Below are 14,018 nucleotides of genomic sequence, written 5' to 3' on the forward strand. Positions count from 1 at the left end.
ATAAATAGCAAAGTCAGTTGGAATGTAATTAGATCTTCGACTTCTTCGGGTTAAGGAGGCTTTTTTTTTTTTTGCTATATGATGAATCCTAGAAAGGGAGCGAGGTCGGCGGGAGGCCTGGTCAAGGGCGGGGTGAGAACTGCGCAGACTCAGCTCTTCCACTCCAAGAGGAAGTTGCGAGTGCCCGCGTCTGTGGTCACCGTGGTAACGGAACCAACTTCCGCCCCATTCACCTGTCCCTAGCCCCGCGAGGCGCACCACTGACAACCAGACCTGTGCATCTCACAAGCTCGTCCCGCCGGTAGCTGTGGTTGGGGAACCGCGGCGGACACCGCCCCCAATCCGAGGAAGCTCCAAAATGTACAGCCAGCGGTTTGGCATCGTACAGAGAGAGGTTAAGGGGCCCACTCCCAAAGTGGTGATCGTGGTAAGCACGGGATATGTGTGTGGGAGCCTACCGTTTTCTGTATCTTCCCCCATCTCAGGACCCAACCCAGCCTTGGCCCCCAGCAGGGGTTCTCTCAAGGGAAGCAGGTGCCTGAGGCAGTAGTTTGAATTTTGAACGAGGGAAGAAAAAGGTCTCTTGCCTAGCTCTCCCTACCCTTCCCGTCCCCGCGTCAGTTGTATTTAGTTTCTGTATTTGGAGAATCACCACTGGCGATCTTGAAGGCTGAAGATCTCGCAAGACTTTTAAAAGAGGTCGTCCCCTTGAAACGCGGAGTGTGTGTCAAGGAAAGGGCGCTGGGTTAAGGTGGCAGGAAATCTGGGGTCTGGGCTGGCAGTGATTCAGCTGTACGGTCGGGACTAGTTCCGTACGCTTAGGAAAACCGTCTGTTGAAGAGTGCTGGACTGTGGGGGTTTTGAGTGGTCTTAGGGCCCTTCCTCTGCTGACTTAGCTATAACAGAAGCATACCTGCCGGCCTGGGAATAGGAGGTTGGTTGCCTTTAAGGCAGCGGTGGTGGTAGGAGACCAGGGGAACACTGTCCTGCAGAATTTGATGAGCGCTGCCCAGAACCTCGGACAGTTGGTCCACGCACCTGCGTTCCTTTGCTTCTACACACTAGTTTCCACAGGCCAGAAACCCTCCATGTGTAGGTAAGCAACGATAGAGGTATCACATGAGTCCCGGCTGTGTGCACAGCTCTGTGGAAGATACAGGGGTGAATACATTGACCCTGGGAGATTTCACTTTCTCTAAAAGTTTGATCCTTGCCTTCAAACTGCTTATCATCTAATTGCAGAAACAACTTGCTCACGCCCCAAATCGTTAAAGATTAACACAGTGTGCCAGCACAATTGATAACGGTGTGCTGTCTTGTCTGTGTCGGGACACTGGAAGAAAGATCAGAATGATAACGATATAGTCTTATGCTCTATAGTGCACGTAGCAGTTGTCAGTCAGTTATAGACCTGCTCCCTCTTCTTTAGGTCCAGGGACTGTAGGCTCTGGGTTTGGAAATCAGTAGATTGGAGTCTTCTACAGCCTGTAGGGTTTGAGGTGATTATTATTTTCTTTATGAGGGACAGAAGTGGATGTTCTTTGGGTTCTTTATCTGAACCCTGTGCTCAGCTGGGGTACTGGTCAGGTGACATTCCTTGTGTCAGAAACCAATAAGGATTTCCATTCCACCAAATCACCACCAAACCAGAGAAGCAGGCCTATTGGATATTTTACATTTGTAGAAGAAGAAAGAGGAAAGAGGAAAGGTCAGAGCTGGTGTATCTCAGATATCAGAGTGTGATAAGAAGTGTGGATGCTAGAGGTTGTAGAGGTGTGATGGGAGAAGAGTTAAAACCACCAGAGATGAGACTTGAATGCTAAACAATTTCTTCGAGAGAAGGTGGTGAAAGATGTAATGTCTGAGGTGAGGAAGCAGCGAAAGGAGCAGCTGTTTGGTGAGTGCCTCCTAGGGACCCAGTTGGTTACTTCTTGAAATAATTTTGTTTTAGGAAGCCATTTGTTTTGCTCTTTTTGACAGGTGAAAAAACTGAGACTCAAAGAGGTCAAGTAACTTGCTCAAGATCCCACAGTTATCAGTAGAGGCCAGAATCAAACCTCAGCTTGTAAGATGTTATTCTTTAAGACATTAAACTGTAATAGGAGAAACTAATTTGAAGTGTTACAGTAACAAAAGCTTTCGGTGACCTTGAAAGTACAGGGTAGTTGTTAAACCCTTTATTCTGATTTTAGCATGGTTTAAGATTTGCAATGTTCAGTATGGTGGCCACTGGCCACAAATTTGAGCACTTGTAATATGTCTAGAGTCACATATTGAGACAATAATATTTTCGATATATTGGTTAAATAAAAATATATTAAAATTAATTCCCCCTGTTTCTCTTTATTTTTAAAAATATAGCTACATCAAAATGTTAAATTGCAGATCTAGTTTATATTATTTTTCTTTTAAAGAGTACAGGTTTTGAGTACATAATGCTGAGACTGCATGGATTGGCACCTCCAGATCTTACTTTATTCATCCAGAGACAAGGTCCTCCCTGACCACAAAGTCCTTCCTACCCCGCATGCCACAGCCTTAAAGGGTTTCCTAATTCCCTGCTACTGCTCAGTCTTTCTCACTGCCCTCCACTGCTATTTCCTCTTTAGTCAAAATGTACCTCAGAGCCTGATTCTTGCCCTGATTACTTAAGACAGTTGACTCCTGATGACCTTGGTGCTTGGTTCCTGTTCTCAGCCCATCTGTCTCTACTAGGAGCCTGAGTGTGTCCTGCTCAGGGTGCAGCCTTGACCCAACTCTGCTTTGTTATCACTGAATCTGTGTTCATAGGATGCCATACATATTAGAGAACAGTAGTTTCTTAACTAAATCTAGGCTGTAAATAATTTCATTATGAATTAGCTACTTCCCATGATGTAACCTTCGACATCACCTTCTGTCTCCAACCTACCTCAGCTTTGTATTATCTTGTTCAACTATTCTAGGCACCCATGTGTATACCCCAAACCTTGAATCTTTTCAAGAGGCTATCTTCAAATGTTGATTTCCCTTCCTTAGGAGACTCCTTTACCAAGTTTCAATGCCAGTATTCTGGTAACCCAGACAGTGATGCTTTCAGTGTAAATGATCAGACTGACTCTGTGCCTCGAGTTAAAACCTTTGTTGCGGTGCATCAGCACACCAGAGTCTGACTGCTCACCTAAGGGTGATTTGATAAACCTGGCTGAAAGTACAAAGCTCAAAACCATGGATTTCATGGTGGCCCCAGGAGGGGCAAGAGTCACATCAAGCCAACCCATAAACAGCTTCATTCATTCATTCATCTTTCTTCTTCATTTGTATTGAGAACTTGATGCTGGTAGGCATGCTTCATGCTAGCAATGCAGAAATAGAAAAGATATAGTTCATATGATTTTAGCAAATGTGTCAATATTTATTCACAATGGTGTATGCATTTCCAACTTTTTTGGTGAAAGTTTGTATAAAATGAACATATTCACAGAAATTCAAGTTAATCCCAAAATGTCAGGAGCACAGCTCTTACATTAAACTTCTGGGGACAGTAGAAATAGGAATCAAATTCTACCATTAGTTTTTTTTTTTTCTTTTCCTTCTTTCCCTTTCTCCCTTTCTGTCTTCCTTACTTCCTTCTTAGTAAAGCATATTTCACTGTTACAACTTGTTATGTGTATCCTATATACTTAGTGAGTAGTTTACTTTAATTGAAAGAATTTTGATGGTGGTAACTATGTTGTCAGAGCCCTGAAAAGCAAGGTGGGATAGTAGGTGGCAAGATTAAGGTCAGGAATTAGAAGACCTTTAATTCTTGTTCTACCCAGTTCTACCCTCACTACTCAGAGCACTTTGGGCAAATAAATTAAGTCTCTGATTTCATTAGATAATCTCTGGAGTCCCATTCAAATTTTTGACTTTATAATTCCATGAACTTTTATTCAAATGGCATTTGAGAAATATGTGAGACTGATTTGATGACATCTTAGGTACAGGTTTCAAATAATTTAAACAACTTACATCTTAGACACTTAAGTTGTTTACAGTTATAGCAGGATATTAGTTTTATATAGCAAGTTTTGTTTAATATGGGTATTGGATTAACTGAAAATATGCAATGGATTTTGGGTCTATCATAAGTGATACTTGCTTTTCTTTTTTTGTTCCAGAGAGCCAAGCCTCCCAAAGTCCAAGGAGCTGAGGATCATCTGGAAAGAATCCAACACAGCCATCAGAAACATCATGCCGTCTTGGCCTCCATTAAGTCAATCGAGCGGGATCGCTTGAAAACTGAGTGGGACGAGCACAATGACCGCAAGTTTGTGGACAGTCTTGTGAAAGCAAGAGTCAAGGATGCCATGCAAGGGTTTATCATCAACACTGAAGAAAGACGAAATAAGTAAGGCTTAAAAACTGGCTAATCCAGACTCTGAGATATTCCTGAAACCAGAGCCTGAGATTGACCAATCAAAAATCAAGTGAATTTTTACAGTAAGGATCATGGCTGAGCTATTCTTATTCTTACCAAACCAATAGCTTATTTTTATTTTCACTTGTGATAACCTATTGATAGAAATCAAAAGAACATATTGTATCATATTTTGTTATTATAATTAAAATCTTGCTCATTTTGCTTTTTTTCTTGAAATATAAATCACATATCTCATCTGTATGTGATCAAATAAAATGTGGCATAGATTAGTCTCTTTATTGCTTTAGGTGACAACTTATTTTTTGGAATACTGTAATGATCTTTCCTTCTTACAAAATTTACAACTGAACATATACTTCTGAAATTGAATTTAACAAAATAAAAACCAATTAATGAAATGGTGCATGTAGCATGACAGTTTTAATTCCTTTGCTTGTTGTTGTCATTTTGTTTTGTGAACCTAGGTTACGTGAACTTTTAGCATCAGAAGAAAATGAGTATTTTACTGAAATGCAATTGAAAGAAGAAACAATTGAGGAGAAAAAAGATAGAATGAGAGATAAAATAAGATTATTAAGAGAGAAGAAAGAAAAAGAAAGACAGGATTTTGTGGCTGAAAAGCTAGACCAGCAATTCAGGTAATGATGTCAGAAAAACATACACACAGAATCTGAAGTTTGTATATTAAAAATTATTTAGGAAGACTAATTTACAATAAAGTGTAGCCCTAACAGGGCACAGCAGTTGTACATTTAAGTCTTGGTAATTATACATACATCATTGCACTAAGAAGTTTTGTCTGTTTGCTTTGTGGTGATAATACATAAGATTTATTTTCAACGTATTTCACGTATACAATACAGTATTACTACCTGTAGTCCCCATACTCTACATTCAGTTCAGTTCAATTCAGTCACTCAGTCGTGTCCGACTCTTTGCGACCCCATGAATTGCGGCATGCTAGGCTTCCCTGTCCATTACCAACTCCCGGAGCCTACTCAAACTCATGTTCATTGAGTAGGGGATGCCATCCTACCATCTCATCCTCTGTCGTCCCCTTCTCCTCCTGCCCTCAATCTTTCCCAGCATCAGGGTCTTTGCCAATGAGTCAGCTCATCGCATCAGGTGGCCAAAGTATTGGAGTTTCAGCTTCAACATCAGTCCTTCCAGTGAACACCCAGGACTGATCTCCTTTAGGATGGACTGGTTGGATCTCCTTGCAGTCCAAGGGACTCTCAAGAGTCTTCTCCAACACCACAGTTTAAAAGCATCAATTCTTCAGTGCTCAGCTTTCTTTATAGTCCAACTCTCACATCCATACATGACCACTGGAAAAACCATAGCCTTGACTAGACGGACCTTTGTTGGCAAAGTAATATCTTTGCTTTTAAATATGCTGTCTAGATTGGTCATAACTTTCCATCCAAGGAGTAAGTGTCTTTTAATTTCATGGCTGCAGTCACCATCTGCAGTGATTTTGGAGCCTCCAAAATAAAGTCTGACACTGTTTCCACTGTTTTCCCCATCTATTTGCCATGAAGTGATGGGACCAAATGCCATGATCTTTGTTTTCTGAATGTTGAGCTTTAAGCCAACTTTTTCACTCTCCTCTTTCACTTTCATCAAGAGGCTTTTTAGTTCCTCTTTACTTTCTGCCATAAGGGTGGTGTCATCTGCATATCTGAGGTGATTGATATTTCTCCCAGCAATCTTCTTTGCAGCCTGTGCTTCATCCATCCCAGCGTTTCTCATGATGTACTCTGCATAGAAGTTAAATAAGCATACTCTATACTAGATCCCCAAAACTTACTCATTCATCTTATTACTGAAAATTTATATGCTTTGAGCAAATCTTCCCTTTTCTTCTATCCCCTAGCCCCTGAGAACGGACATCCTACTCTCTGTTTCTATATGTCAAACCTTTTTTTCCCCTTAGATTCCATGTTTAGTGAGATCATACAGTATTTGTCTTTCTCTTTCCAGCCTATTCCACTTAGTATTATATCCTACAGGTTCATCCATGTTGTCTCAAAGAGCAGAATTTTCTTTTTTATGCTGGGTAATATTCCATTCCTGGAGTAGGAAATGGCAACCCACTCCAGTATTCTTGCTTGGAAAGTTCCATGGGCAGAGGAGCCTGGTGGGCTACAGTCCATGGGGCCACAAAGAGTCGGACATGACTGAGTGCACAATATTCCATTCTACAATTTCTTTATACATTCATACCTCAGTAAACAGTTTGTTTCCATATGGTAGTTCTAGTTTCAATTTTTGAGGGATCTCCATACTGTTTTTCATAATGGTTCTACCAATTTGTATTCCCACCACAGTGTACAGAGGTGTCCTTTTTTCTACATCCTTGCCAACATTTGTCATCTCTTTTATCTTTTTTTGTAATAGCCATCCTAACAGGTGTGAGGTGATAATCTCATTGTGGCTTTGATGAGCATTTTTATGGTGATTTGTGATGTTGAGTACCTTTACACATACGTTTTGGCCATTTGTACGTCTTCTTGGAAAAATGCCTACTCAGGGCTTTTGTTCATTTGTATAGTCAGATTATTTGTTTTTTGCTATTGAGTTATATGAGTTTCTTACATATATTAGATATTAAACTTTTAACAGATACATGATTTGAAAATATTCTCTCCCATTCTGTAGGTTGCCTTTTTACTTTGTTGTTTCCATTGCTGTGAAGAAACTTTTTATTAATAATTGGATATAGTCCCACTTGTTTATTTTTTATTTTGTTGCCTTTGCTTTTAGTGTCTTATCCAAAAAATCATTGTCAAGACCAGTGTCAAGGAGCTTTTCCCTTATGTTTTCTTCTACATATTTTACAGTTTCAGGTCTTAATGTTTAAGTTTTTAATCCATTTTGAATTAATTTTTGTAAATGGTGATCCAGCTTCATTCTTTTGCCTATGGTCATCCAGTTTTACCAAGGTTGTTTACTGAAGAGACTATCCTTTCCCCATTGTGTGTTCTTGGCCTCTTTATAAAGGATTAGTTGACCATATATATGATACATGGAATTCTTTCTGGGCCCCCTGTTCTCTTCCACTGCTCTGAAAGTGAAAGTCATTTATTCGTGTCCCACTCTTTGCGACCCCATGGACTATACAGTCCATGGAATTCTCTAGGGCCAGAATACTGGAATGGGTAGCCTTTCCCTTCTCCAGGGAATCTTCCCAACCCAGGGATTGAACCCAGGTCTCCCACATTGCAGATGAATTCTTTACCAGCTGAGCCACAAGGGAAGCCCAAGAATACTGGAGTTGGGTAGCATATATATTCTCCAGTAGATCTTCCTGACTCAGGAATCAAACCAGGGTCTCCTTCTTTGCAGGCGGATTCTTTACCAACTGAGTATTGCTCTATTCATCTGTTTTTATGCCACTATCATTACTGTTTTGATTTTTATAGCTTTATAATATAGTTTGAAATCAAATGTGTGATACTTCCAGCTTTGTTCTTTATCATGATTGCTTTGGCTATTTGAGATCTTTTGTAATTCAATTGAAATTTTAGGAATTTTTTTCTCTTTCTGTGAAAATGCCATTGGAATTTTGATAGGGATTGCATTGAATGTAGGTCACTTTGGGTAGTAAGGACATTTTATTAATAACAATATTCCAATCCAAGGACAAAGGATACTTTCCATCTATTTGAATCTTCAGTTTCTTTCATCAGTATCTTATAATTTTCAGTGTACAGATCTTTAACTTCCTCGCTTAAATTTATTCCTATTTTTATTGTTTTTGAAGCTATTGGAAATAGGATTAGTTTCTTAATTTCTCTTTCAGATGGTTCATTTTTAGTGTATAAAAATGCAACTGATTTCTGTTCATTAATTTCAATTCCTGTAGCTTTACTGAATTCACTGATTAGTTCTAACACTTTTTGATGGAATCTTTAGGGTTTTCTATATATATAAAGTAAGATCATGTCATCTGCAAACAGACAGTTTTACTTCCACTTTTTCATTTTAGATATATTTATTTCTTTTTCTTGCCTAACTGCTCTGGCTAGGATTTCCAGTACTGTGTTGAATAAAAGTGGCAAGAGTGGGCACCAATGTCTTATGCCTGATTTTGAGAAGAAGCCTTCAATTTTTCACTTTAGAACATGGTGTTAGCTGTGTGCTAGTTATGTATAGCCTTTATTGTGTTGAGCTACATTCCTTCTACACTTAATTTGTTAAGAGTTTTTTGTATCATGGATTTGTCAAATTTCTTTTGTAGCTATTAAGATGATCATATAATGTTTATCCTTCATTCTGTTAATGTGATGTGGCACATTTACTGATTTGCATATACTGAACTATAAATTGTGCTTGATTATGGTATGTGATTCTTCTAATATGCTAGTATTATATTGAGGATTTTCACATTTGTGTTCATTAGGGATAATGAAGTGTTCTCTCTTCTTTATTTTTTTGGGAGGATTTGAGAAAGGTTGGTATTAATTCTTCTTTAAATGTTTGGTAGAACTCACCAGTGAAACCGTCTGGTCCTGGGCTTCTTTTTGGGGAGTTTTGATTACTGATTCAGTCTCCTTACTCATTATTGGTCTTTTCAGATTTTCTGTTTTGTCATGATTCAGTCTTGGTAGGTTATATGTATCTAGGAATTAATCCATTTTTTTATATTATCTAATTTGTTTGCATATAATTGTTCATAATAGTCTCTCATGATCCCTTGTATTTTTACAGTATCAGCGGTAAAGTTTCCTCTTTTATTTCTAATTTTATTTATTTGAATCATTTTTTCTTAGCTAGTCCAGCTATAGATTGTCAATTTTACCTCTTTGAAAAAACAGCTATTAGTTTCATTGATATGTTTTATCATTTTTCTAGTCTCTGTTTCATTTACTTCCTTTCTGATCTTTGTTATTTCCTTTCTTCTGATTACTTTGGGCTTAGTTTTTTCTTTATAGTGCCTTGAGGTTTAAAGTCAGATTTTTGAGATCTTTCTTTTCTCTTAATATAGGTGTTTATTGTTATAAACTTCCTTCTTAAGGGGCTTTTGCTGCATTTCATAATTTTGGATATGTTGTATTTCCATTTTCATTTAAGGTTTTTTTTTTAATTTCCCCTTTGATTTCTTCTTTGACCCATTGGTTGTTCAGGAGTGTGTTTTTTTAATTTCCACACATCTGTTAATTTTTTCAGCTTTCTTTCTGTTATTGATTGCTGCTTTTATGCCATTGTGGTAAAAAAAAAAAAGATACATTGTTTCAGTCTTTTTAAATGTAAGACTTTTTTGTGATGGGGCATGTGATCTGTCCTGGAAAATGCTCCATGTGTACTTGAGAAGATTATTCTGCTATTAGATGGAACGTTCTGTGTAGGTATGTGAGATTCACTTGATCTAAAATATAGTTCAATCTATTGTTTCCTTATTGATTTTCTGTCTGGATGATCTATGCACTGCTGAAATGGAATATTGAAGTCTCCTATTACTGCACGGCTGTCTATTTTTCCCTTGATATCTGTTAATCTTTGTTTAACGTATTTAAGTGCTCTGATATTGAGCACATATACTGCTGACTCCTCGAACAACACAGACTCTGAAAGTCCACTTAAATGTGTTTTCTTCCCAATAAATGTAGTACTATATGGTCTGGGATTAGTTGAATCTGCAAATGTGGAACCATGGATATGGAAGGTTGACTATAGAATTTGAGCATCTGTGGATTTTGTTATCTGTGGCAGATCCTCAAGTGAATCTGCTACAGGTATGAAGGGATGACTTTATAATTGTTATATCCTCTTGATGAATTGACTCTGTCTCTTGTTCCATCTTTTGTCTTTTGTTACATCTTGTAACATCTTTTGAGTTAAGGTCTATTTTGTCTAAGTATAGCTACTTCTGCTCTCTTTTGGTTTCTACTTTCATGGAGTATCTTTTTCCATCCCTTGACTTTAAAGATATGTAGCAACTTCATTTTCACTTTTCACTTTCATGCCTTGGAAAAGGAAATGGCAACCCACTCCAGTGTTCTTGCCTGGAGAATCCCAGGGACGGTGGAGCCTGGTGGGCTGCCGTCTATGGGGTTGCACATAGTCGGACACGACTGAAGCAACTTAGCAGCAGCAGCCTGAAACCTGAAACAGGTCTGTTATAAGCAGCATGTTGTTGGATCTTGTTTTTTATCCATTCGGCCCCTCTGTCTTTGAATTCTCAGATTTTTTCTTCCTCTTGTTTGCTCGTGTCTGATGTTGATGCTATCTTTTGGATATTTATTTCATGCATTGTATTTTTCAGCTCCAGAATTTCTGGTTGGTTCTTTTTGATGATTTTCATCTCTATTGAACTTCTCATTTTGTTCCAATGTTGTTTTCCTGATTTTGTTGAGTCTGAGTCATCTGTCAGTATTCTAACTCACTGATCTTCCTAAAAACAGTTGTTTTGAATTCTTTAGCAGGTAATTTGTACATCTCTATTTCTTTGGGATTGACTACTAGAAAAGCATTGTATTCCTTTGTTGGTGTATATTTTCCTTCATTTTTGTATTCTTTGAAGTCTTGTATGGCTATGTTTGCATGTGAAGTAGTATTTACCCCTTCCGGCTTTTACTAACTGACTTCAGGAAAGAAATACCTTCACCAATCAGCCCAGCTAGCGATTCTAAGACTTTCTCATACCCTTTCTGTGGATGCACCTGATCTACACTTGTCTGTAACCCATGTAAAGCATCGCCTCACCTCCTGTCTTTGTTAGGATTTAGATACTCCCTACTGGCTACTGGAGGAGAAAATGCTGTAAGGGGCAAAGGGGAAACTAGGAAGTAAATTTCAATGGACCATTAGTATATTTCCAGTAAATGGGTTTTTTTTTTCTTTTTTACACAATAAGAAAAATGAAGTTTCATAAATGGTTTGGATTCTTAAAATGCTTATTAATTTGGTAACAATTATAAAGATTTTATAAAGAAATCTTATACAACTGAGTATACAACTTCATGTTGTATACCTTGCTAGTTAGATGAATTAATTAGAATTTTAGAAGAAATAGTCATATCCTGCAACAGTCACCCATGTTATCCATGGGGCATACATTCCAAGATACCCAGTAAATGTCTGAAACTGAATTCTGTATACACTGTTTTTTTCCTATACATCCTAAACATTTCCTATACATCCCTGACAAAGTTTAATTTATAAATTAGTTACATTTCAGAGATTAGTAACAATTGAGGATAATAAAATGGAGTGGTTATAATAATATACTGTAATAAAACTTATAAATGTGATCTCCCTCTCTCTCTCTCTGTGTCTCAAAATATCTTATTGTACTATACTCACCCTTCTTCTTGTGATGATATGAGATTAATAAAATGTCTAAAAGTGAAAGTGAAGTTGCTCAGTCGTGTCCGACTTTTGCGACCCCATGGACTGTAGCCTACCAGGCTCCTCTGTCCATGGAATTTTCCAGGCAAGAGTACTGGAGTGGGTTGGCATTTCCTTCTCCAGGAGATCTTCCTGACCAAGGGGTTGAACCCGAGTCTCCTGCATTGTAGGCAGACGCTTTACCATCTGAGCCACCAGGGAAGCCCAGTAAAATGTCTATATGGTAAGTAAGATGAATGATGTATTGTGACGTGCACGCGTGTATGTGCTAAGTTGCTCCAGTTGTCTGACTCTGTGACCCTGTGGCCCATAGCCTGCCAGGCTCCTCTATCCATAGGATTCTCCAGGCAAGAATACTGAAGTGAGTTGCCATACCCTTCTCCAGGGGCTCTTCCTGACCCAGGGATCAAACTCCGGTCCCTTAAGCCTCTTAAGCAGGTTCTTAACCACTAGTGCTACCTGGGAAGTCCCGTATTGTGATGTAGCATTAGGCTATTGACCTGACTACAGGTCACCTGCTTTGGGTGATCCTGGATCATTGATCTGTGACGATGCTGATGACTGAATGTCAAAAGCAGAGGATGTCAGTTGTTGAGATCCCAAGCGGAATGGAGCTGGTTGGTGCAAAATTTCATCACACTTTAGAACAATGTGCAGTTGAAAACATTTTAAATTCTTATTTCTGGAGTTTTCCATTTAATCTTTTCAGAATACAGCTGACCATGGGTAATAGAAACTGTAGAAAGTGAAATGGTGGATAAGGGAGACTACCATAATTTACTTGAAAGCAAACCATTTTCAGTGTTTTTTAATGCAGTACTTCTAACAGAACTGCAACATAAATACAGTTTAAATTCATTATAAGAGTGAAAGGCCAGGATTAAATTTTGATCAAGGATACTAAATTATGCCCCATTACTGCAAATATAACTGAAGCTTTAATGTATGTATAAAGCAAGATGAAGTTACCCCTCTTCCTCTGCTTCCCCTTCCTCTTCCTGTTAGTGTCCCATTGTATAAATAGCCACAGTCTATTCATTCTCCAGGTTATAGGCGTTTCATGTGTCTCCAGTTTCGGACCCTTATGAATAAAGCTGCTGTGGACATTCTTGTACATGTCTTCCGGCAGATAAGTACGTTAATTTCTTTCAGTATATTTAGTGGCATACCTGAAATATTTGATAATTAGAATGGGTCATTTTTATTGTTCCAGGTCTTCTAAACAACAAAATTACTTTCAGTAACAATGATGAAAGGAAATGAATAATAACAACAAGATAACCAGGGACTTTTAAAACTATTTACTTGTAAATAATTAGATATTCATAGAAATTGCAAAGATAGTACAGAAATATCATATATTCTTACCCCAGTTTTCCTTCAGTGGTTACAACACAATATCATACAAGGAAATTGACATTGGCATAATGTATAAGTATAGTTCTGTGCCATTTTATCATCTATGTAGATCCATCTAATACCCCACACAATCAAGACACAGAACTATCCAATCAGCACATGGGTCTTCCTGTGCTTCCCTTTATAGTCACAACTACCATGCTCACCCTCATCTTCATAATTTCCTGATATTGTATATATGAACTTGTACAGTAGGTGATCTGTCAAAATTGGCCTTTTCAGTCAATGAATTGTCTTTGAAGTTCATCTAAATTGTTGCATGTGTTAATAGTCATTTTTATTGCTGAGTAGTATTCCATTGTGTGGATGTATTTAAATTTCTGTAAACCATTCACTCATTGACATACATTTTGATTGTTTCTAGTTTTTATCTATTATGAATGAATCTAATATGAACATTTGTGTTCATATATTTGTGTGAACATAAATTTTCCTTTCTCTCAGATAATTGCCATAAGCTGGTCTTATATGTATGCTTAATTTTGTAAGAAACTAATAAATTATTTTCCAACATGGCTGTATGATTTTATATTTCTACCAGTAATGTATAAAAGATCAAGTTTTTTCATATCTTTGCCAGCTTTTGATACTGTCATTATTAGGACAGAGGTGTGCAGTGATATTTCATTGTGGTCTTAATTGGCATTTTCTTAATTGGTTGTGATGTTGAGCAACTTTTCATATGCTTATTTGCCATGTGTATATTCAACTTGGTGAAATATATCTTCATGTCTTTTGCCCATTTTCTAATTGGATTAGCTGTTGAGTAGTGAGAATTCTTTGTATATTCCAGATATGAGTCCTTTGTAGGATATATAGTTTTGAAATATTTTTTCCTGGT

General features: G+C 37.9%; 1 protein-coding gene across 15 annotated transcripts in view; it reads left to right on the top strand.

Moving 5' to 3' along the window:
- MBD1 (methyl-CpG binding domain protein 1) overlaps window positions 1-14,018 on the top strand; it is a 61,613-nt gene that overhangs the window by 18,022 nt on the left and 29,573 nt on the right. For 10 of the 15 annotated variants that reach the window (XM_040264483.1, XM_040264484.1, XM_040264477.1 and 7 more), the window contains 3 exons: window positions 244-427; window positions 4,143-4,372; window positions 4,870-5,043. In XM_040264483.1, coding sequence (XP_040120417.1) covers window positions 244-427; window positions 4,143-4,372; window positions 4,870-5,043 — 588 coding nt within the window. Of the gene's footprint in view, window positions 1-243; window positions 428-2,414; window positions 2,494-4,142; window positions 4,816-4,869; window positions 5,044-14,018 lie in introns of those variants that run through there. The other 5 variants (XR_005725175.1, XR_005725176.1, XR_005725177.1 and 2 more) reach the window with 3 other exon arrangements.

The sequence above is a fragment of the Oryx dammah genome, unplaced genomic scaffold, assembly GCF_014754425.2.
Source record: "Oryx dammah isolate SB20612 unplaced genomic scaffold, SCBI_Odam_1.1 HiC_scaffold_22, whole genome shotgun sequence".
NCBI classification, from domain to species: Eukaryota; Metazoa; Chordata; class Mammalia; order Artiodactyla; family Bovidae; genus Oryx; species Oryx dammah.